General features: G+C 36.3%; 1 protein-coding gene across 1 annotated transcript in view; it reads left to right on the top strand.

Moving 5' to 3' along the window:
• The window catches only part of DHX15 (DEAH-box helicase 15), a 47,254-nt gene that overhangs the window by 10,608 nt on the left and 12,701 nt on the right, over positions 1–23,945 (top strand). Inside the window, exons 4-10 of the mRNA XM_074904604.1 lie at positions 1,097–1,256; positions 1,635–1,853; positions 13,566–13,733; positions 17,731–17,817; positions 19,412–19,561; positions 19,721–19,829; positions 20,982–21,173. Coding sequence (XP_074760705.1) covers positions 1,097–1,256; positions 1,635–1,853; positions 13,566–13,733; positions 17,731–17,817; positions 19,412–19,561; positions 19,721–19,829; positions 20,982–21,173 — 1,085 coding nt within the window. The remainder of the gene's footprint in view (positions 1–1,096; positions 1,257–1,634; positions 1,854–13,565; positions 13,734–17,730; positions 17,818–19,411; positions 19,562–19,720; positions 19,830–20,981; positions 21,174–23,945) is intronic.

Here is a 23,945-nt window from a genome sequence, read left to right as displayed (position 1 = left end):
GAGTTGTAGGGCATTGTGAAAGGTGTGAGCAAAGTTATGGAAGGAATAATGAGGAGGGGAGTGAATCTGTGGACAGGCACTTTCTGTGTCTGAGTGGAGAAGACAGACAGGAGCCATAGCATGAGCTGAGAGAAGTGTGGGGCTTGAGTAGGATTGAAGATGAGTCATTCCTCCTAAAGAAATCATTGCATCCTGCTGATCTTTTAAAATTAATTTCCATAAAGAAGAGGATGTGATCTGAAGTATTTTTATGATTAAGGTGCTATTCAGAATAAAGCCCTTCAGCATTCAGTTTCTCTTCATGTTATTGCATTCAGCTGACCTTTGTCTGTTATCTTTCTACTCAGGGTGATCCTGGTGAAGTTCAGTAGCTTACTTCAGTAAGGAGAACTACCACAAAGTTTCAGAACTGGCCTATACCTGACTCTGGGACACATAAGACAATAGTGGTTTAGTTGTCAGCTGTTACAGATTGCCAGGCTGTGTCAGTGGAGCCAGGCCCACTTAATACGTCATTTGCAGATTACATTTGCAATGCTCAGTTAAAAAGGGTTTCACATAGTGTGGTTCAAGGAATGGTGCTTTTCTATCAAAAGATGTTTTTCCATTCACTTATACAAGCAGTTGAGGGCTGGGACTAAAGGTGTAAAAGAAATTCAGCAGAGACAAGAAGGCAAAAAGTGAACAGATGATCTACAGACAGAAAAGGGGAGAAACAATTGCAGAAATAGTATTTCTAGGGTTTCGGAGGGTGTTTTTCCCTTTTTTTTTTTTATGTCTCTTGATTGTAGAAGACTCGAAGTCTGCCAGTGATAGCCTACAAACTAGTTCATATATGTTACTAAACCTTGTTTCCCTTTCTCCAGTTTTTTTAAGCTCCACCCCAACTCCCAGATTTCACTTATACTCTTCAGTAATTTCTATTTGAAAACTTAAAATGGGCTGCTTACATTGTTGGAAATGGTTTGGTTTACTGATATTTCTATTTTTAAGAAGTTGATTAAAAGCTTAGTTCAAGCAGTCTAGTGAATGATATGGAAGAGGATTCTGTATCAGACATTAAGTAAAATTTGTGTTGAAATTTGTTTGTGTTCAGGTATATGACTGATGGTATGTTACTTCGTGAGGCAATGAACGATCCTTTGCTGGAGCGCTATGGTGTTATAATTCTTGATGAGGCCCATGAAAGAACACTGGCTACTGACATTTTGATGGGAGTTTTGAAGGAAGTTGTAAGGCAAAGATCTGATCTGAAGGTCAGTAGTGATGGAGCCCAACAGTATTTCCTTTCTAGTTGCAGTCATGCCAAATAAGGTATTGGTGTGCTCACCATTAGCTGATTGTTACAATCAACTAAAGTAGATCAGCTGGCTTTTGATCTAATGATAATCTGTGTTGGAAAGATAACTGGGAAATTCTTAATGCAGTTTGTATTTAGGAAAATACTAGAAACAACATAATAGTTGCTCAACCTTTCCATATTTGACTAGGAATTTTTTGCACCTTCGCAACAAGGCTGCTGTGTTGAGGTGATAAAAGCATGCTTAGATCACAATCAGCAGTTGAGTTTCTTATTGCATGCATAACAGTTGTTAACCTTTGGAGTAACTTTTTTTTTTTCTCCAAACCTACAGGTTATAGTCATGAGTGCTACTTTAGATGCTGGCAAGTTTCAGATCTATTTTGATAACTGTCCTCTTCTAACTATCCCGGGTCGTACCCACCCTGTGGAGATATTTTATACTCCAGAACCAGAAAGGGACTACCTTGAGGCTGCCATTCGAACTGTGATCCAGATTCACATGTGTGAAGAAGAGGAAGGAGATCTCTTACTCTTTCTTACTGGACAGGAGGTACTTTTTTTTTTTTTTTTTAAATTCATCGTTCTGTACAGAAAGTGCTTTAATCAGCTTGTGTAGACTCAAATGTTGAATTTCCTTTTCTAGTTTATCACTTGAATGACTTGAGGTTTTTTACCTGCCATACATTTCAGGTCTTCAGTCATCGTATGTATCTGTAATATGCATATGCTATGCAAACCCTCGCTAAGATGAAAATTCTCCTCCTACTCATGTACTTTTAAAATAGAAATCTAGACTATCAACCCTAGATTTGTACTGATGTGAACTCAAAATGTTCTTGTTCCATGGTAGCATCTTTGTTTTTACTGAAAATATAGTTCTGTGCACTTCTGGATGTGTATTGTACAGCTTATCTGAAGAAAACCACTTTGGTTTTGTGTAGTTCTAATAAAAATGTTTGGGTTTTGTTTTTTATTAATATCTTTGAGTATTGGGCTGTAGTCTTTCTGTACCAGAAATACAGGGAGTTAGGTCTCAGAAATGGACTCAGTGCCTTGCAAAAGAGGATTGTACAGAAGCATTTAAGCTAAACTACATCAGAATACAAGGATTTTCTGGGAATCTTAAATCCTTTGCTTGAAATAAACTGTTTTGGGGTTTTTGGGGGCCTAATCTGTTGCTTTGAAACTGTTTTGAGTGTGTCCCTATTCGTAGACTGAGATGGAGAAGAGGTAAAAAAAGCCATAGGCACTGTGAAAGTTTACTTGACTGGGTCAGCCTAAAATTAATACTTTTAGTAGGGGAGAAACACATCTAGGAAGAATGTTTTTCTGACTTATTCTTCTTGCAGTCACTCCTCTTAAAGAAATACTCTTTAAAGACTCTGAAGCAATTCAGTGTCTTTAAGCATACACAGTCTTAACTGTGCCAAGGAGGAAAAAATGGTACAAAACTTGTGATGCTGAAGGTACACAGACTTCTTTAGTAGATTTGCCAGTCATAAAGATGTGTTGCTTTCTAGATGAGTTTTAAAAAACATTTGATTAAAATGTCTTCTGGCAGGTCGTCTCTTCCTGTATAAAACCAGAACAGTGACTGTCACTGTAAAAAAGCAGATGCTATGGCCATTATGTTTCTCCTTTGTTTGGAGTATTGCTGTGAGTTAAAGTACAGGTGGGAAAAAATACTTGAACGATTGTGACTTTGAAACCTGTCTGTTTGGTTTTAGTTAGAAGTTCTGGTTCAGACTAGTCTGGCAGGTAAATGTGAGAATTAGTGAAACTGTTGCAAGTGGGTTGAATGAACCAGTGGCAACAAAGGAAAACTGCTAACTGCTGTCCAGCTGTTTCAGCAGATTTTGTTTTGATCAGGCTGGTCTCTAATCTTTCATGAAGAACAAATACTTGCCCTTCTAATTATCAAATATAAATGATGTCCTTGCTACATCAGTTGCTATGTATTGTTCTAAATAACTTGTTATAACAATTACGGGAGGTGAGGGTGGGAGGTGGGCACAGGATGACTACCTTCAGATGTTACCAACTCTGATCACCACTCATGTTTGGCAAATGGCTCTAGACCCAACTGGTCTAGTACCAGCCAGTGCTACAGAGGCCCTCTGTTCATTTGTATGAACAGGTTCTTTGATTTCCACTGGGTTAATTCGCAGGACATAATGTATTACAAACAAATTTTAATAAAATCATGCATATAATACATGTTAATATGTACAGGTATAATTATGCATAAATGTATCTAACAATATCCCTGTATTGCCTTACTGAATCACTTAAAACTTTCATTGGTAAGCCACCATCCTCTATTTGTCTAGAGTTCTCCAGTCCACATATCTGTGGATGATGCTGTTCAGGGGCACTGAGTGTCTCTCCCTGGAGCTAGTCTGAATTTAAGGTAGTTAGCATGAAATTGAAGTCTGTAGAGAAGCTTTGAAGTGTTATATCCACTTCGATTCATGATGTTTTGGGCCCTCTGAGGCCTGTCTTTGAGCCTCATAATACAGTCTAAGTATATATTACTGTTGAATCTTAAGTCATAGGATACTGTAATCTCAAGAACTGGAAACTGTGCTCTAGGTACCACTGCCACTATGCGATTTGGGCTCAGTAGGCTTAGTAGTAGCTTGAGTCTTGCCATTGTTTTTTGCTGGGCAGAAATGCTTTGTAACAACATGAACAGGGTGCAGGATGACTTGATTTTTCTTGTCAGAAAGATGCATTTACAAAGCCAAATGAAGTTACGTAGAGGAGAAGATGTTTTGGGTGGAACCATACAAGTGCAAACTGGTTTTAGTTTGGGATGTGTAATTGCTGTGGTCTGCAGCAGAATGAGAGTCCTTACTGGCTACTGCCTTCACTCCCCACTGAACCTGAAGTAATTTTATATTGACAATAAGATGGATAGTGGTTAATTAGTACAAATTAGTTAAAACATAGAGTTGACAATGGAATCTGGAGATACTAGGGAAGATACTGTGTTGTCAGGCCCAAAACCAAAAAGAAGTTTAAATACATTTGGAAACCAAACTAATCTTAATTGTACAAGCCTGTTACTCAATGAAGATAAAATTGTTGTTAATGGTGCAGAAATAAGTGTTCAGTAAAAACTTCCTTCCTGATTCTTGAAAGTAGCTTTTCAGTCCATTAGTAACAAAAGAGGATGTTTTAAAAACATTTATTAGGAGTAAACATTTTGAAACAGGACTTGTCCCACAGGCACTGTAAGGAGGGGAGCTCATCTGTTGACTTTAGAAACAAACAAAAAATACCCTGGTATATTGGGGAGATTCCAAAGGATGGAAATAATGCTTGTGTTTCATGCCAGCATTCAAAAAAGCTATAAGCTGGTTAACTGTAAGTCAGGTTGCCTGATGTCAGTCACAGGCAAAATTGGAAACTCTGACAGGGAATTCTGTTCAGAAGGAAAAAGTGTAATTACATTTCAGTCAGTGTGTCTTTCTTGGACAATAGGTTTTGTCAAACTTGTTCTTAGTCATTGAGATTACAAATTTGGTACTTGAGTTGTGTAGATACATTCGTTAAACTTGACTTTAAATGTCTTGAGATTGGCTCACGTGCACATCTCAGAGGTAGCAGGTTTACTGTCTATTGGAGTTCTGCTAAAACAGCATTAGATTTCACACTCCGTTGAAATCGGTAATCTGAGTTTAGGTGTAAATCCTTACAGATTTGTGGGGTGAGGGGACAGAAGTAATGACACAAACTCTATAGAGCTATCTTGCATATCTTGGTAACCTATGCACTTATGAATGCAAAGTGTGTTCTCTGCCACCCCAGCACCCTTTTTTTCCATAAGACCAAACGCATTGTTATACATTTAGGAGGAAGACTCTAGGCTGCACCTGGAGATCAGCACTTGGAGATCAGTTCTTGATTTTAGAAAAATATACTGGAAAATGTTACTGTGAAATTATGGTGTAAGTGTTCCAGAAAGGTTTAAAGTGATGTTGGTAAAACTGGTGTTGGTGTAGGAAAGAGTTTCAAAACATTTTTGAGGTTGTGGTAGAATGTTTTATAAATGAGGATTTATTTTTGAAGTGCTTTTTTTTTCATTGCAGTGAGGCTGGTTAAGATCTGGAACTGTGAAAGAAAGCAGTAGAGACTTTCTTATGAGGAAATTGAAGTAAAAATTGACAAATTATTAGTCTCAGTGGTAGTGATTGGGTGAGGTTAAGATGGTAAGTGTCCTGGGCTGCGCTGAACACAAGTGGCTTTGTTTAACCTTGCATAAAAGGTATTGAGGAGTTGGGGAGCTTAAACTGAAACAAGAGTAATAATATGAATTGTGTTCAAGTGCTAAAGGAAGTTTTTTTTGCTCTTCATTCACTTGAGATCATGACAAATATTTCAAATAGACTGTGTCAAAGAGATCCTGAATATAGGAATCATGCTGAGACAAGTTCAGTTTTGACTTGTTGACAGAGCAGTTCTCAGTTATGGTTAAGTGCTGACTTGTTCAATGAATGACTTTTTTGTTTCAGTACATAATTTTACAAAGTTTTATTTCTCTGAATTTGTATTCAGAGCATCTCCTGAAATGGTGCAGCTTCTTAGGGCCAGTTCTTTTTACTGTTGTTTCCTCATGCTTTCATTCCTGGAGAAAGAAAGGGAAATTAGTGAAGTTCCATGTGGCTTTAAGGACAAAGACAAAATTGCTAGAAGGTTTGTGTCAAAGCCAGATGTGGCTGGCAGTAACCCTGTGTGTGATCGGAACTTGAAAGAGATGGTTAAGGTGTTTGTCAAATACTTGTGGTTTGGAAAGTAGTTTTTATTTGTGTTTAGTCTTTTTTTTCTCTGAGTAGTCATTTTGCAAAAGGTAAGATTGTCTTATACTTTTGGCATTAGTTTCCTTCAGGGTTTAACAGTTACATTTATTTTTACAAGGTGAAGCTAAATCTAACTGTGTATGGTGTAGCAGCTGATCTGCTGTAGATAAGATGGTCATCTCCTATTTACAAGAGTTTAAAGTATGTTCCAACTGGAGCAGACTTGAAGTTTTTCTCACCTCATGAGATTCTTTGTGCTTCAAATACAGTGTCAACTGAAGAAAGGATTTCTGAAATAATGTTTCCAATGACAGTGTTTAAAAAATCATTGGAATGTTTTGCATGCCAAGTGCTTAGATTGTTCCATTAAGTGTGTGTAAAATGACATCACTAGTCACCATCTCTTTCTAGAAACAGTTGGGGTATTTTAAATAATAAGATACAGTTTAGATCTTAAGACTAAGTGGAGCCTGACCAGCAAGTTAAATGGATGTTTACATATACCAGTTTGGCCTGTGAGCCAGAATAAATGCCAGCACTTGAAGTACTTTGGTGGCTCAGGGTAACTTGCGGTTGATTGTTTGGTAATGGCTGTTTAGTATCAGTGTGGTTTCAAGCTTCATCCATGGCAGCAGGATGGGTCCTTCACACAAACAAAAGGGAAGGAAATTAAAGGGTTTGGATTCTTAGTTTAGCAGGACCAATTTAACTGCGTAGCTTATGGCCACATAAATGATCAAAGGACTGGGAATCCTGCCATATGAGGAAAGGCTGAGAGAACTGAGCTTGCTCAGCCTTGAGAAGAGAAGGCTTAGGGGAGACCTTATCACTGTGTTCCAGTATTTGAATGGTGACTACAGAGAAGATGGTGACTCCCTTTTTACAAGGAGTCTGATGAAAAAGATGAACGGTAATGGGTACAAGTTACTCCTGGGGAGATTCCGATTGGACCTGTGGAATATTTTTCACAATGAGGACAGTCAGCCATTGGAATAATTTCCCTGGGAAATGGTGGATTCCCCAACATTGGACACTTCTTAAGATTTGTCTGGACAGGGTGCTGGGCCATCTTGTCTAGACAGTGCTATTGCCAAGAAAGGTTGGACCAAATGGACTTGAGATTCCTTCCAACCTGGTATTCTATGATTCTGTGAACTTCATTGCTGCTAGTCGTCTTGGGTTTCTTTTTATGTTTGGATTTTTTGACTACTCGTCAGTGGAATTCCTTTATGTAAGAATCTTGACAGTATTTGCTCAGCAAACTTGCTGCTTAAAGATGTGATGGACTAACTCAATACTACATGCAACTGCTTCTATAATCCTTTTCTCTTTCTGTACTTGCTAATAGTAACCTTTCAGTATGAACACCTTTTTACTGCAGAAACACTATCAGGGAAAGAAGTGGAAGTGAATTTCTACTGAGCATTCAGTTTGAATAGGGTAATAAAGACTTTATTTTCAACAGCAGATAAAGAAAAAAAAATGTGCTGTGCATGATAAGAAGTAAAATTAGTCTCTTCTGTGGTTAATTTCATACAGTTCCTTTTAGATGAACTGCTAATGATGTGTTCAAATCCTTAGCTTTTGATGCAGAGCTAGGGGATATTAAGCATTGGAGTAGTGAGATGATAAATTTAAGCAGTGGAGATGTGATATTGGAGGCAGCTGGTGAGGTATTGTTTTGTGGTTCATTTATTTTTGAGTCTCTTCACTGTGTGTTCTGACAGAGCCTGGGGAACTAACATGTTTCTAAATTAAACTGGCACAGACTGTTTTTAAAAGTCATACCTAGAAGACTTTCTGTGATAAGACTTTCAAAAGTGAGATCTTTTAGAAAAAAAATAAAAAGAGTATTACTAAAAAATTATGTAGTGATGTTAAATTCTGTTTGCATTTTCAGTCTTGTATTTACTAATACAGATCAAAGAAGGGCAAGATTGGGTGTGATTTTAAGCACTAGTCCTGTAAGTGGTACTCTTGAAAGGTTTTTTTTTTACAGCTTAACTTCAGTGTCCCTCTTGATTTCAAATACTGACAGTTTTTCATCATGTCCTCCCAGATAATATGTCGGGGTAAAGAAATGGGCTGCTTAGGAGACCTTGTTTTTGTCCCCTTCCCATGCTGTCCTTTGAGCGATGTGAGATAAAAAGGAAACTTAAGCACTGTTCTGATAGAAGGAAAAACGGTTTAGTTTTAGATAGAAGAGGTGTATGAATTCCACTCTACCCTCTGTGCCTTGTTTAAGCGGAAGCAGGGGTTTTTTTGGTGTTCTGGGATGAGGGGTGCAAGCAGTACTTGGCAGTATGAGAGAGATGGAAGACAAAGGGGCAGGCTGTGAAAAGAATCTTCAGCGTTAAAGGAACTAACCTACTGTTGGTGCTTTCTGTGGTCAGTTCAACTGTTGCAAAGGAGTAAGAGGCTGTTGACCAGAGAGCAGCATTCAATACTCATTGTACAAAGAGTAGATGCAGCCAGGTCTGTTTCCACGGCTGCAGTCCAGCAATTTTAGTTGTGAAATACCTCCAGGTGGCATTGAGTGTGTTTATCTTGCTGAATGATAAAAAGTGCTGTGGGGTACTTAATTTTGACCACAGCCTGAAGCATTAAATACACCTCCTTTATGCCTGAAAAAGCACCTATAGTTCTCTTGTTTTCTTTGTTGGTACTGTAAAATGTGTAAGCTTTTTCAAAGTGTGTGCATATTTCATGTACTGTTACTATAGTATTTAATGTTGTCCATGAGTGTGTGAGACTCAGGACTGCTGTTTTGGCTTTTGACTACTTGTATGTGTAGTTATACACACTTAGATGAAATTCTCCCGCTGCATTTCACTAGAGCTGGAGCCAAAGTTCTGTTCTGTGTCAGCTTAAATAATTTAATATAACCAGTTATTTCATTTGTAGATGTATTGATCTGCCGTGAGAAGAGGAAAATAAAGCATCGTGGTTTTAGTTTCTTGAGAGCTTGATATGAGTAGTAGGTGTTGCTGTCCCCTTCCAGAGGATGCTAAAATGGCATATAAGCACCAATCCTGGCATTTTGAGAATTCAGGACTTCTTTTGTCAACAGGCTTCAAACTCAGTTTCACTTCGGTCTGTTAGATCTTAGCATTTCTAGCTGCACAGGAATACAGCTTCAGTGAGAGGAATAAAAATTACTGCATCCAAGGATTCTTTTTTTTTTTTAGGCACTAGTCATCAGTCTGCCTTTTCTTTGAAAAAGTGGGTTAAGATGGAGTAAAAATCCTGTCAGATTCAAGAGGCATAAGTAACCTACTTACTGTTATGTGAAAATATAGATGGCTGGGCTGCTGTTTCTAATAAATCAGAGGGAAGCTGTGCACACTGTTCTTGTTTTGTTTTCCAAACAAGACATTGCTAAGTGTTGGTTCCCATACAGACTTAGGTCTTGCTGAAATTTGTGGCATGGTGGAGGTTCCTAATGAAATCGTGAAGCTTTTTGGTGTCTCAGAATTATGTTCTGATACTTAAGCTCTGGAATGAAATCCACCTAATTTGACAGACATTCTAAATATTGCCTCTTGTCTACCAGTTTGAAAACCAAGCAGCCTGCTCAGGATTGTGTGTTGAACCAGCCTTAATCACACCAATTTCTTGGAAGCAGTACCATTTAAATTAGCTTAAATTTGATTTAGTAATAATCTTAAATTAAATTATCTTCCTGGTTACTGCTTTTTTTCCTTTTGTAAACTGTCTTAATTTAGCTGTAGGTACAACATATAAATTGTTGACTCTCTCACTTGGATGTTGAGATGACTGTTTTTCCTGTTTGAAGAACATTCACCACTCTGTTACCTCCTTGATCCTTAGTATATCCGTAAAAAGAAATACTTTCTCTTTGCTGATTCTTGTCTGTCTTTGGAGCTTTTCCAAGGAGAATTGCTAATGCTTTTAAGGGTATGGAAGAATGTTGAGGACTTGCCATTAATATTCAGAGTGTACTACTATGGAGTTCTTAGCTGCTACTTGATTCTAGTTTCCATAGTGTTGCAGCTGAACTGTAGATATTGTTAATTCATTTTGATTGGGTCAAGCAAGTTTTCGGAAACTTTGGGATACATAATAAACTGGAACAATTCTGGGGACTACATGTTGTTAAGTATGGATATGTTGAGTCTGTGTGGCACTTGCTGCTTGAGATAAAAGAGCATTTTACCTAGCATGTAACCTTTGCCCTTGTGATCTGTTCGCTGTTTACCTTTCAGTAGTCTGCTCTTTGAATGAGTGTGCCAATGGACAATTTGATTGTCTACAATTTTACTGAGAACTGTTTCTCAAATAATACTCCTAAGAAATCTTCAGTTTTGTGAGGAACTACGATCAAGTTAAACCTAGTAACTTCAGCATTGCCTAAGCCTCACACTTTTTGCATGTTTAGGCCTACTTTATTTGATTAATTCTGAAGCAGGTCTTTGTGCTGATGCACTGGGCAGTCATGGATCTAACGGTGTCTCCTTTGATCCTGTGTCTTTTCCTGCTTCCAGTACCGTGGTATCCTCTGTCTTGGGTGGTCAGTGTGAGTGAGGGCTCTGAGGAGTTTTTCAGGCATAATCTAAATGCAAGGCAAGTTCACTCTACCTTCCATCTTTTGCCTTCAAGAAGAAAAACCTTCTCTTATGTGTGAATTGATGGAATAATCCCCTTTTAAGGGATTTTGTAATGGATTTGCAGTAGATGGGTGTGCAAATATTTAAATGTGTTTTTTTAAAAAAAAGCCTTTCGTACTTGAGTGTCAGGACTGTTGAATGAGACTTGCTGAATTTTTGGAGGATTAAAGTTAGGATTGTGCCTTCAACTGTATCTCTCATATCTCTGGGCTTAAATGTTTTCATGTGATACAGATGAATCTTTAAAACTTAAATGAATACTTAATACTTGCAAACTATTCTTACTACACATATTCCTTCTAGATTGTTTACTTTGGGATACCAGTTTTAGTTGCCTGCTGGAATAGTAGTGTGGTTGTGGATACAGTTGCAGTAGACATACTGTTTTCTGCCAGTCTGGTAAATAAAAGGAAACTGACCTTCTTTCTTTCCTTTTCTCTCCTTTTTTTTAATTAACACAATTTAGTACTAAAGAATTCTTTCTTACTGTCTTTAGATGAGTGGCAGTGGCTCCTGGTTACTTGCATCCTTCTTTCAGCAGTTTATGATGAGAGGTCTGTAGTTATATCTGCAAATCTGCAGAGAGTAATAGTTATATATGCACTTGTCATCTCTGTGTTGAAGTATTTTAATGAGTCCTGATCAGGGATACTTTGAAACAACATTGTGAAACTCTAGGGAGAAACAACACTTTTATCTCTTCTGAAAGCTGATAGGTGACTGTGAACACGTGTGGCCTGAAGAGTGTGGTGCTTTCATTTTTTTTTATCACTGCTGGCTTGTTATTTTACTATCTCTTAAGTATAAAACTGTCCTGGAGTCTCTGGTCATTACTGTTGAAGATTAAGCATCCTGTCCAGCATCAGAACTTTCCCAATTACACAGTGTAATCTGCTCAGATTCCATAGAACAGTGTAGTGACCTTCAGATCAGGAACTAAGGTCTGTGCTGTATTTTTGTTTTAGCATTTGGCTTGTGGGTTTTCTGTGTGATTTTTTTTTTTTTTTTAAAGATATAGTCTAATTTTGTATTAAATACTTAACAGGCCCAAGTATCAGCTTGTCAATACTTTGGGTGCAACTTTGAGAGGGAGTGTCACTGTCTAGTTTATCAACTATTTACTTTTAACATATTTCCTTACATAAGCACCATTGTTAAAGTATTAATTTACTGAGCTACTGTGTATAGTTTGTTAATTGTTAGGTTTTTCTTTTCACTGAGAGGCTATTACTGAACTCAGAGGGGTTTATCAGCAGAACACCAGATATTGACATCTGTGTAAAGGAGTTCATTCTCCGTTAATGAGCAGTAGGGGGCATTCCAGCTCAGTTTCTTGTGTGCATTTTGCATCTTGCCAAGGGTGTGTTGGATTTGTTGGCAAAGTGCATCTTTGTTTAAAAGGTTTTTTGTAAATATCTGCAGTTCATTCAAATTGGCCAGATAATGCCAGAAAGCATTAGGCTTACTATTAAAGGACTCTTTGACATCAGAGAGCAAGAGCCTTCGTTTTGCCATACTTACATTAATTATATATGCCGATCAATACAGAACATGAGTATTGTATTGTCTTTGCTTATTTAAAACGTACTCAATACAGTTGTGCTGAAAACTTAAAAGTCTTTTTAAAAGCAAATGAAAAAGACACAGATTTGTTCTAGGATCTATCTGAATTTATAGTTTCTAAAAATGAGTCTGCTTTTGCTTTTCCAGTTACAGTTTAAAGCAATAATTTTACAGAGCCTTTAGATTATTTCTGTGTATTTGCTTGAGGATCTTAAGCATCGCTTCAGCTTCAGGCTGGTGAATTATTTGTGATAAGGGAGGTCTGGCCGCTCTTCTTAGAGTATGCTGTAGCCACTTTTTGATTTTTGCCTACTGTTGCTTCTTGTCATGATGACTTCATTCTCCCATCAGTGGTTCAGCTGGTATATCAATAGTTGGTAAGTGTGCCTCTTATAGACATGTTATAGTTACAGCAGAGTGGAGGCTCTGTTGTAATTTTAAAGTTGAAGTTAATGAATTGTTACTCATTAACCTAAATTTCTGTGCACTCTAATTTTCATTAAATCTTGTCATAACTGTAGGTCACCTAGCTGACTTAAATGTAGTTGTTTCAAAATGAAATGGAATTATAAATGATTGGACTGTGGTGATCTTTTTTGTATGGTAAGCTAGTCAGAAAATAGGCTAGCAAATACAAGTAGAAAATACAGAGGTAAAAAAGGCATGATAAATCTTTCTCACCTTCAGAGTATTTCACTGACTTTTCTTAAGATTAAATGGGACTTCAGTTAATTTTAAAGCAAAACCTGAAACATTGGATTGAAAGGTTTGGTTTTGAGCATCCATGTTTATATGGTAAAGGTGTTTGTTCTCATTAGGTACAATGAAGCAAATCTTCCATATAATTGCATTAGTGATACGTGACATTAAAGCTTAATTGGCTTATTTTAAATATCTTGCACATCAATTTCTTTTAGATTGTGAAAATTGAAAAGGTCATGAGTGCAGTTTAATATTCCAGGGTGAGAGATTTCAATTTTAGTACAATTTGTAGAGAATTAATTAGGAAACATGGTTAAAAGAAAAAGGATGTTGAATGCAAATTAGGCTGTTCATTAGAGTATAGAAGCTGAAGCATCTTGAAGTATTGTGGAAATTCGATTGCAAATTCAGTAAGCGCCTTGATTGATTTCTTTTTTAATTTTTTTTTTTTAAAGTAGAAGTTAATGTAATTGTTTTTCAGGGTATAGACTTAATAGTCATAAGGCACTCTAAAATGTGCTGCCTTTTTAATGGTGTTATCTTTTAACCAGTATTTTTGTTTTGCAGGAGATTGATGAAGCCTGCAAGAGGATAAAACGTGAAATTGATGATTTAGGCCCTGAAGTTGGTGACATCAAGATCATTCCATTGTATTCCACCCTTCCTCCACAGCAACAGCAACGGATTTTTGAACCTCCCCCACCAAAAAAACAAAATGGAGCAATAGGAAGAAAGGTAAACAGTGCGCTCTTTTAGTATGCTGTTCAGTAACTGGCTACTCGTGGTTGTGTGGGCAGTTAAATGAGTCTCAGCTCTCTTAAGTATATTTGGACAGCACCAAGTAGAAGGGGTTTTTTTATGAAGCCTAAATAATCCAATATTTTATCACATTAAGATTTTTAGATAACTTGGAGCTTGTTTCTCAGTGCAATTCACAATTCTGGTTTCTTTCTATAAGGCCAGAATGTTCTAGTAACAATTTGATTTGACTGGGTGTGGAATTCAAATTTCTTATAAGAAATATGGTAATTCAGATTAAATACTGAATTTGACTACCACATGATTTATGTTGAGGGATGAGAATTTTTTTTCATAATTATTCTGAGACATGAGGTTTTGTTTTTTGAAACAAAATGTGCTGTCTTCAAGGGACATTAGCAGGCAGGTTTTGTCTCAAGATTTATGAGAAGGTGCATGTTTAAGCAAGTGCGTTGATGTTGGAGGTTCGTGTTTTATGTAGTAGTAAAAAGGGAATTGAGGTTCTTTCATTGGGCAGTATAGGTTGAGAAACTGGAAAACTTGAAATGGCACTAGTGAATGTTTTTTTAAAAATTAATAGATCAGTTCCTCACATAAACTCAGTTAAACCACATTAGAAACGAAGTGGTTATTTTTCTAAAACTGAACATGTGAAAGGAGTCTTAATAGAGCTTCCTCCAGTTAAACTAGTGTATGAAATTGTAGCGATCACAAAGTTAAGATTTTGAAGGTCAAAACTGGGTCATACTATCTGTTCTAGGCAGGGTTTGTTCCTTGATTGTTTCCTTTTTTGTGCAGCACAGTGCATGTAGAATACCAGCGACAACTTTCTAGTGTTCTGGAAGAATATATCACTTAATAAATTTAGTGAAATGATCCTCTTTTTCCTATTAAAGTTGATTGCAGAAAGCATTCAATCTGAAATCATGAAACTAATGCTGCAACAAGATTGTATTAGCAAATGACTTGAATGAATTAAATTGCTTTTCAGTGATGAACAAGTGACGGCTGCGTATTTCATTAAACTTTCATTCATGTTTAAAACTTCACTTCAAAATAGGCGGTTTCTGGTTTTCTTGATAAGAGGATAACAGATGCAATGTGTAGCTTTCATTATGTTGAACTGACAAAGCAAGTACCAGTGTCTAAAAGGAACAGGCTCTCAGTGTCAGTGTAGCAACTATTTTACTACAAGAAAAATTGCCATGCTAGAAAGATAGCAAATGTAGGCAAAAGCAGTCACCAAATATGTAAGCAGCAGATTCAGACCTATAAAGCCATTACATTGGTGGTTTTTTTCTTTTTAAATGTTCTGCCTTCCCAACTTTGGTTTTTATCTCCATAACAAATCTAGCAATGAGTGAAAGTGTGTCTGTGTGTGGTGTAAATCTGTTTCAATGTTGGTTTAGTGTTAGTCTTAGTGATCAAGATATAGCAACACATGGTACTACTTAACATACTTCCCTGATCTTACAAAATGTCTGCTTTCACACAATCTCCTGTGGGAGTTGAACCTAGTTTTTAGAACTGCTGAGGAGAGAGTGCTAGCAGGAGGTCTGAATCGTTTCAAAGGCTCTAATGGTCATAAAAACTAAGTGAAGCGCTTGCAGTATTTGAGTAAGTATCTCCTGAGCTCATGAAAGAAAAGTAAGGTACTGGAAGTTGTGTGGCACCCTGCAGTAGTAGTGATGGTAACAGCTAGTACTGATACAGTTTGATAACTTAGCACTTTTTTTTTTGTGCTAGGCAAGATTAGTAGTTATTGTAAGAATGTTTAAGATTAAAGATTTTTTTTAAAAAAAGCTTTTACTAGTTACAATTAATCAGAGTATTTCATTTATACTGTGGAGGAAGATGAAGAAGGAGCATTTCTGCTCCCTTTTTCTATCTTACCTCTTTCCAAACTGTGTTCTATTTTCTGTAAGCATTACTAGTTAATATATAAGCAGTATAGATTTATTTTTATATATAGATACTATGTATATCTTAATATTCAAAGTAACTTCTTTAAGCTCTAGAACTCTTTGGTGTATCAAACTATCAAAAAGATAATTACACATCTGATAGTTAAAAACATTTTTAACGTAACCGTTGCAGTAACTACAAAACTGCAGTTAAAGCTACTTAGTTACATTTTACTATTTCACATATTTTAGCACTAATTTCACTTGTTTGATTTTCAAGTAATGTTGTACTTTGATTTAGGCTTGAAAGTTGTGGTGTAATTTCCTAAAGTTTTTTCTTAAATTTCTTGTGGTTTTTACATTCTTAATTATGGTTTTTAAGCAATGTGACATTAACAAATGAGATCTGTACATACAACAGAATGCACTGTATAAATAACATTTTTTCCTTCTACCATTGGAAAATTCTTTTTGATTCAAGTATAAGTTAATTCAAGTAAAAGATAAAATGGCTGGGCCTTTGTGGACTAACCATGCTAACAGTGTTGAGTTATTGGTATTGAAGAGTCCTAACAAATTTCTGATTAAAAGCAGGAGCAAAACCTTTTGATGGTGCTCTCTAATTGATATTTGAAGATTCTGGGTGTGGATACTTCTGTACATTAGCAGATCTGGAAAAAGCTGAGTATTTTTAGATAGAGACTCTGTAACAGCAAGCCTTATGTGGATTGACTAGCCTTTTAATGTGGGAGTGCTAGTTTAATTTGCATATTGAATGACTTGCAATTTTAAAATTAAAATATATTGTGCTTTTGTGTCGGCACTTAATTGCGTTGATGTTTGTGACTTTTATGTGACTAATCTGTGCAGGTTACCCGTAAATGAAAGGGGTACAGGATGGTTTTTTTCTGTGAGAGGAGTTTGAAGTAGCATGACATTTTAGGGTGGAACACCGTAATTCTACATTAATTTCAGGGTTTTTTTTCCACCAAGCATTGCTTTCAATATATAGTAGCATTGGGGAGGCTTAGATCCTAAGTCTACTTAAGAAGAGACTAGCAGAGACTAGTAAGTAGCTGACTGGCGAAGTGATCATCCAGGAGAAAGAAAAATCAGCAGGATTATCAGTCTGGTCCAGGCACTGGCTTCATAGTAATCTGAACAAATTGTTGGGGCTGTCTCAAATTCTAATTGCTAAACTGAAAACAATGATGACAGAATGCTCTGGAATGAAGAGGCAAGAGGTAAGTACTTTTGATGAAGTGCTGAATGGGTTTTGGGTCTTTTCTGTGGTAGCTGATTAAACTTGCTAATAATGTGATTTAATGTGGTCACTGTTGGGACAGAAGCTATTGATACCCGTAGACAGTTACACCACATCTCTGGACATCAAATGATGGTGAATTGAGCCTCAGAACTCAGATATCACCTTTGCTTTAATTTTTGTATGAGACTTAACCTTCAGAAAGTTTAGAGAAATGTAAGAATGTAACCCTAAAACTATGTAAAGCGGTTTGAGTATCTGGTAATTAAAAAAGACAAAGTTGAAATGAAATAAATATTTCAGGAATTTAGGTGGAGTATATTGATAACTACTTTATTCCAAACAAAGTAAAAGAACATGCTGTGCTGGTACAGTTATATAACCTTTGATTTAATATTATTTAATGAGTTTGCCCTGTTTAGTCTTTTAAAAAAAGTTGAAAAAGCTGGAATTAACAGATGATGTTTAAGGGATCCAGTGTAACTTGTCATTATGTACTAGAGATGTGAGAGAAATTTGAATAGTGGTTTCATTAGTAAAATATTTGCTCTTGTTTTTTTTTCTCAAAACTAACATTTGTGATGTTGTTAATAGAGGGGAGCAGAAACAGTGGACGAAGTTGCTCTGATTTCAGTAGAAGTTCATCTGGTTGGTCTCAGATCTTCCTGTAAAAACGTTGGAGCACAGCTCTGGTAGTTACTGATGAAGTAAAGGAAAGTTTGCTGAAAATTCTTGGTGCAGAGACAGAATGAACTCTTCGTCTTCAGGACAAAGTAGTTACATTTACTGTTTTATTTTTGGACAGGTTGTTGTGTCCACTAATATTGCTGAGACATCATTAACAATAGATGGTGTTGTGTTTGTGATTGATCCTGGCTTTGCAAAACAGAAGGTAAATACTATTTTGCTTTCTCTTTATAGTCGGAAAGATAATGGAATCTGGTTTGCTCAAGTAACTCTTTCTTCCCTTTCTAAACTGATAGGGTTTTTTCCCCAGTTGAAATCTTGGACCTTGATTTTTGTTGTGTTTTTAACTTACGGTAGGTTTGCACTTAGTCTGTAAACTTTAGATGTCTAGAGCAGTCCAGAACAGCACGGTGCAGAATAATTTCTCCCCTCCTCCTCAAAAAAAAAAAAAAAAAAATCGAAATGTGTGGGTTTTGAGTCAGGCCTAGAATATGGATTTCCTAGATAATTTTTGAAAAGGTAGTTTTCTACTCTCAATGCTCAAGTAAAACCAAGGAATCAATGAAAGTAAATTAAAAGGTGCTGGAAGCCACCTCTTTTAGGTCATGTTAGTGTAGAAAATTATAACCTAGGGTAGTACTGTTTCTTGTCAGTATTTATCTTGTACTGTTGCAGCCCTGACAGTTGTCATTGAGCTTGTATTATGCTTCTTGGAACATTATGGGATGTTGAGAGGAACTGAAGTAGTTGATCAACAGTCAACTCAATAACTGAAGAAAGATACAAACCTCTTAATCTACATTTAGTTTCTTCACTAACCACAATTGTCTTTAACTTGGTTTTTTACACTTTTTCTTTAATACTTGTATACATTGTCAGCCTTTTAAACTTTTGCAAAATGAAAGCTACAGCAGAATGTGAGTAGAGTCAGTGCATCTTCATACACAAGTTTCAATCACTATTGAGGCTATTTTTTTCACAAGTAGTTCTTATACTGGAAGAATACCTTCTCTCATAAGAAATAAAGTTTTCATACATGTTTTATACCTACTCACACCAGGAGGGTGTTAAACCATGGACCAGAGAACATCTTCAACTGAAACTACTAACTACTGGTTTTTTGGTTTTGTGGGGGTTTTTTGTTGTTGGTTTTGGGTGGTGGGTTTTTTTTAACAGTGTATTCTTTTCCATGAGCCCTGTTAAGTTGACAAGCTGCTGTTTATGTGTGACTTCAATGGAAATTTTAGAGTAAATTCTAGCATATATTTTTGTACTGTGACAGTCTGTATGTACCCTTGAAATACAGTCTTGCTTTGTCACTGGTCTGACTTTTACAGTTGTGTTCAACCTTAATGTTAGATTCTGACCTCTAGAACATGATTATTCAACCTTACAGTTGTATCAAGACAACTTTTTTTTTCCCCCATGGAATTATTTGGGCATCAAGAGTGTATTTAGCACACTGTAGAACAAATAAGACACGTTCCTTTTGCCATGAAAATCTTAGCAAAAAAATACATGTAAGGAGGACAGGAGCCTGGCAGGAGTTGTTAACAAATGAATAAAAAGTAAATGCTGTTCTATTGGCAGTTGTATTTGAAGCTCTGTCACTGATCCAGAGGCTCTTGTAGCCAATTTTTTTCGTCTTTCAGATACATATGACTTGTGATTTTCCTCGACAGAAGCTGTACTTGAAAATAAGTTTAAAGCAGTCTTTTTTTTTTTTTAGATAGTTGTCTTATCCGTGACTGATGTTCATTCTTTTCCTTCTTTCCTGCTCTGCTTCCACTTTCAAATAGGTATACAATCCTCGTATTAGAGTGGAGTCTCTCTTAGTGACTGCGATTAGCAAAGCTTCTGCTCAGCAGCGAGCTGGCCGTGCTGGTCGTACTAGACCAGGCAAGTGCTTCAGGCTTTATACAGAGAAGGCTTACAAAACTGAAATGCAGGTAAGATTTCTTTTTTAGAATGTGTATATAAGAACATCTGATCGATACCTGTACTTGAGTGCTATGCTACCAAGCAAAATAGGAATTTAAATGCTTGTGTAGTTTAAAGTGTTCAGAAGAATGAGTGTTCTAAATTTTTGTTTCCCCCCCTTCCTCCAGGACAACACATACCCTGAAATTTTGAGGTCGAACTTAGGATCTGTAGTACTGCAGCTCAAGAAGCTTGGTATAGATGATTTGGTGCACTTTGATTTTATGGATCCTCCAGGTATCTATTTCTGTTTTATCTTGTGCATTTATCTTGTCTGCTGCTTTGACTTCTGAAATCTTCGGTGAATATTTTATATAGTAACAACATGGGATAAATTATTTTGTGTTTTTCACCATTTTTATTTAATATGTAAGGAATGTGTTTTGTTTGTCCTGAAATTACACTGTTCTGTCTTGCCAGTGCAAGCTTTTTATGTTTCTCTCTGCATAACACCATTTAATGGAAACAAGGAATCTACTGAATGCCTCATACCCACAGAGGATAAGACAAAATTGTGGGCATTAGAAAATCTATTATTTGTGTTTTTCTTTTTTTACTTATCACCTCAGTTACACATTCTGATTGTGCATCAGTTAAGAACTGTATGTAACTAAATTGGATAGCAATTTAAAAGCTGAATACATGTTGTTGGCTCAAACTATAACGTTAATGTGCATGTCCTTTTTAACAGTGTTAAATGTTCATATTTTAAAAATAACTGGTTTATATTGCTAATTAAAAACATAGATCAGCCATATATAAATACATCAGAGTTGGGTTTTTTTCCCACCTAAAATAAAAAAGTCATTTATAATCTGTAACCTTTTAAATAACTACAGAAGAATTGTGTTGTGCTGTGCACCATCTATGATAGCAGGAAGGCTTTTGCATTTCCTTCTGTTTTTCTTTGTGGGTGTAACATACCCTTGCTATGAGGAATGCAGGATTAAGAGAACATTCTTACAGGCTCAGATTTGTTAAAGACTATAGGTATCTGAAGATGTGGCTGAGATTTTTAGGACTGTATCGATCTGTTTTGTATGGAACAAGGGAAAACGCATCAGTGCATTGGCAGAGAAGTGATATTTACTGTGTTACTGAATATTTCACAATATCACCGCTGTCTGAATTTTGAAAAGCTGTAACCTTCAAATATTCAAAGTTTTTGATCCAGTTAAGAGCTCTTCTACATAAGTGATTTACCCGCCCCTCAGACCATTCATGTCTGGGTGTATATATTTTAATTTTGTAACAATTTTGTGTTTGGAAGTCAGTGGAATGGAGAATGAAAAGTAATATGATACTTAATAGTCTGTGCTTCCATATCTTTTGCTTATTCAGAGCAGTTTGATTAATGTGCCTACCTAAATACTTTTTTTTTCCTTTCAGCTCCTGAAACTCTGATGAGAGCCTTAGAGCTTTTGAATTATCTGGCTGCTCTAAATGATGATGGAGACTTGACTGAGTTGGGATCCATGATGGCTGAATTTCCATTGGACCCACAACTGGCTAAAATGGTTATTGCAAGTTGTGACTACAACTGTTCTAATGAGGTCCTATCTATTACTGCCATGTTGTCAGGTAATAGCAGGGAAAGAGATGCTAAGCAAAATGCAGATCTTCAGTTTGGGGAAAATTTGAGTTTTCCACATCAGAAACATAATATAAATATATTTCTAATAAAATCAGAATGTTTTTTAAAGCCCCATATAGGGGTTTGTTCCAATCATTGTGGTTTTATCTAGAGACCTCAAAGCTAATTAACAGTAACGTTAAGAAATTAACATACATAAAATGGTTAAACAGCTTGCTCCTAACTTTAGTTAAAAGTGTATATATTTGAGTTTATAGAGGGAAAAAAAATCAGGCTTTTTTCTAGCTCATAATCAGAACCAGAAATATCAGCTCAACAACTCTGTTTAAGGCAGTGAAATCTATTTTGTATTGTGCGTTCTTCTGCACTTTGATAAATCCCAGTATTTCCAAAAGGATTACGGTGTAATTTATATTAAACCATAAGCTTGTACATGAAATGATGATACATTTTTCAGACATTAAGTGGCAAAGCTGAAGAACAGCCTTTACTGAAGGAAACTTTGGGTGAGAATGTATATTTATAAGAATTAGTTTGCACAGCTGTACTTTGCTGCTGTGTTATGTGAATAGCACTGAGTCAGAGCAGAGCTGCTTGTCAAGAGAGCTTGATGAGAGAAAAATGTTACCAAGCAAGCCTCGTATTTCATTTCCCAGTTACCTAGAACTGACTTAGTTTTACAGTTAGTTGTCAGAGAACAAGCAGCAAGTTTTTAATCTATTTTGAAAATGGGGATGTTGTTACTCATAACTGCTCTTGTCTTTTGGGTGTGCTCTTTTAGCAGGCTCTTCACAATGCAGGTGTACTGGTTATATACTTGGTTAAATAGAGAAAAAAAAAATGTTTTGGCTAAGTGTAAAATCTGTTGCTTCAGTTTAGCCTTACAATATATTTATATGAAAGTTTTTTTAAGAACAAGCTAAAATGTTTGTTGCAGAGTTATGATTGTTCAGACTCAGAGCAGATGGGCAGGGCAGAACTGTAATAATTTTTTTAATTAAATGGTAGTCTTAATTGCGGAGGTGGTGGTAGGTTGGTGCCTGTCTTTCTCTTCCTTCCCCCCCCCCCCCCCAGTCTCTATTACAGAACAGTAAGGCTGGTGTTCTTGTCTGTGGTCTTCCACTGATTAGTCTTACTCCTTTTTCTATTTACCTTTTCCCTAGACATGATACTCCTTTTGTTTTAATGCATAATGTCATCATAAGTTTTTGGGGAATAAAAGAAGTTGGTCAGAGTATGGGTTGTAACTAAAGTTTTGCTCTTAAAAAAACAACCCCACCATAGTCCTAATATTTGCGAGGACTATTTTGCAAAGTAAACATTTTTTTTTAAATGAGTGGCATGACTGTATGTTATGGTGCCTTAAGTCCACATGAAGATTGTTAGGCTCTGAATAGCAATCCATGTATTAATTGTTTGGAATGAATATGTACCAGAAAAGAGCACAGAATAGCAGTGAATAAATGAGCAGGTTAAATAATTGTACTTCATTTTGTAAGAGCTGTGCTGTCTTGCTCTGGGGTAGAAAGTGCTATTATTTACTCAAAACAGTGAGTTAAGCCAGTTATAGAATAATTTGGAATTTGCTTTTATTAGTCTGAGTTTGAAATTAAAATATACATTATCTCTGTTTTCAAATGCAGGACCCAAAATACAGGGTGTTTATTTGGCACCTGCATTTCCATTTTCTTCAATGCATTGGTCTTTCTTGATTTGTTACCATGCAGTTCACTACTGTAGTGTCCGTTTTTCTCAAGTTCCATCCAGTGTTCAACACAACGTATTTTTGAAATGTAGTGTTTCGGGGTTTTTACAGGAGTTTAAGAATAAAATAAAGTAAAACTATGTAGCACTCCACAAAAAGGCCCTCATCTGTTAGGAACAAATGAGATGCAAAGAGGTGTTCTCATGAGATTTGGTCAGCTTGAGTGATGAGAAGGCTAATATAGTCCCGAGCAGCTGGAAAAAGATAAAAAGATTTGTAGCATCTTATTTAGCGTTAATTTTATTGAAATTCAACCTCTTAAAAATTATATCTATTTAAAACCAAACTGATTTTTTTTTCCTCCTGTAGATCTTGAATGTGAAGATCTCTTATAACCACTTTAAACATCTTGTGAAGTAGTATTGATATTACAGACTAAGAATGTCGACAGACCATGAATTAAGTTGGCTGCAATACTGTTTGTGGACTTTGGTAGTCTGTGTTTGGAAAGGGAATGTTAAAACACGACTTCTGGATTCAAATCAGACTGAGTCAGATTTATGTAAAAGAATATAATGATAGAGAAAACTCATCACACTGCAATTTTTAAACTTTTTTTTATTTCAAGTAGTGCCAAAGGACAGTTTAACCTTCCACCACTACCGCTACCATCACAACTTTTAGATTTATTAATACCTTCATTCATATGCTTCTGTATACCAGTGCTGATAACAATACCATATGGGGAAGAGGACTTGACTTTACTAGTGTGTTCTGTCTAGCAGCAGACTTGTGATAAAATTTGTGTTTGTTTAGACTGTGCTAGTATGGTACAGTTTCAGAACTGTCTTCACTGTCCATTAGAGGCTTTCTGAGAAAGTAAATTTGCGATTTAAGTGTTTTGTTACATGGGGTACTAGCTCTTGGTAGAGCTATCAGCACTGGCTCTTAAACTGAGACCTGTTCAGCCTTCCAGTATACACAGGCAATCTTGATGGCCTTCAGACTAGAGATTTTGATGCCTACATATAGTTCTATTAAAATAATCAGGTAC

Source organism: Athene noctua, chromosome 4 (genome assembly GCF_965140245.1).
Source record: "Athene noctua chromosome 4, bAthNoc1.hap1.1, whole genome shotgun sequence".
NCBI lineage: Eukaryota > Metazoa > Chordata > Aves > Strigiformes > Strigidae > Athene > Athene noctua.
The sequence above is the reverse complement of the archived record's forward strand: the minus strand, read 5'-3'. Positions and strand labels throughout refer to the sequence as shown.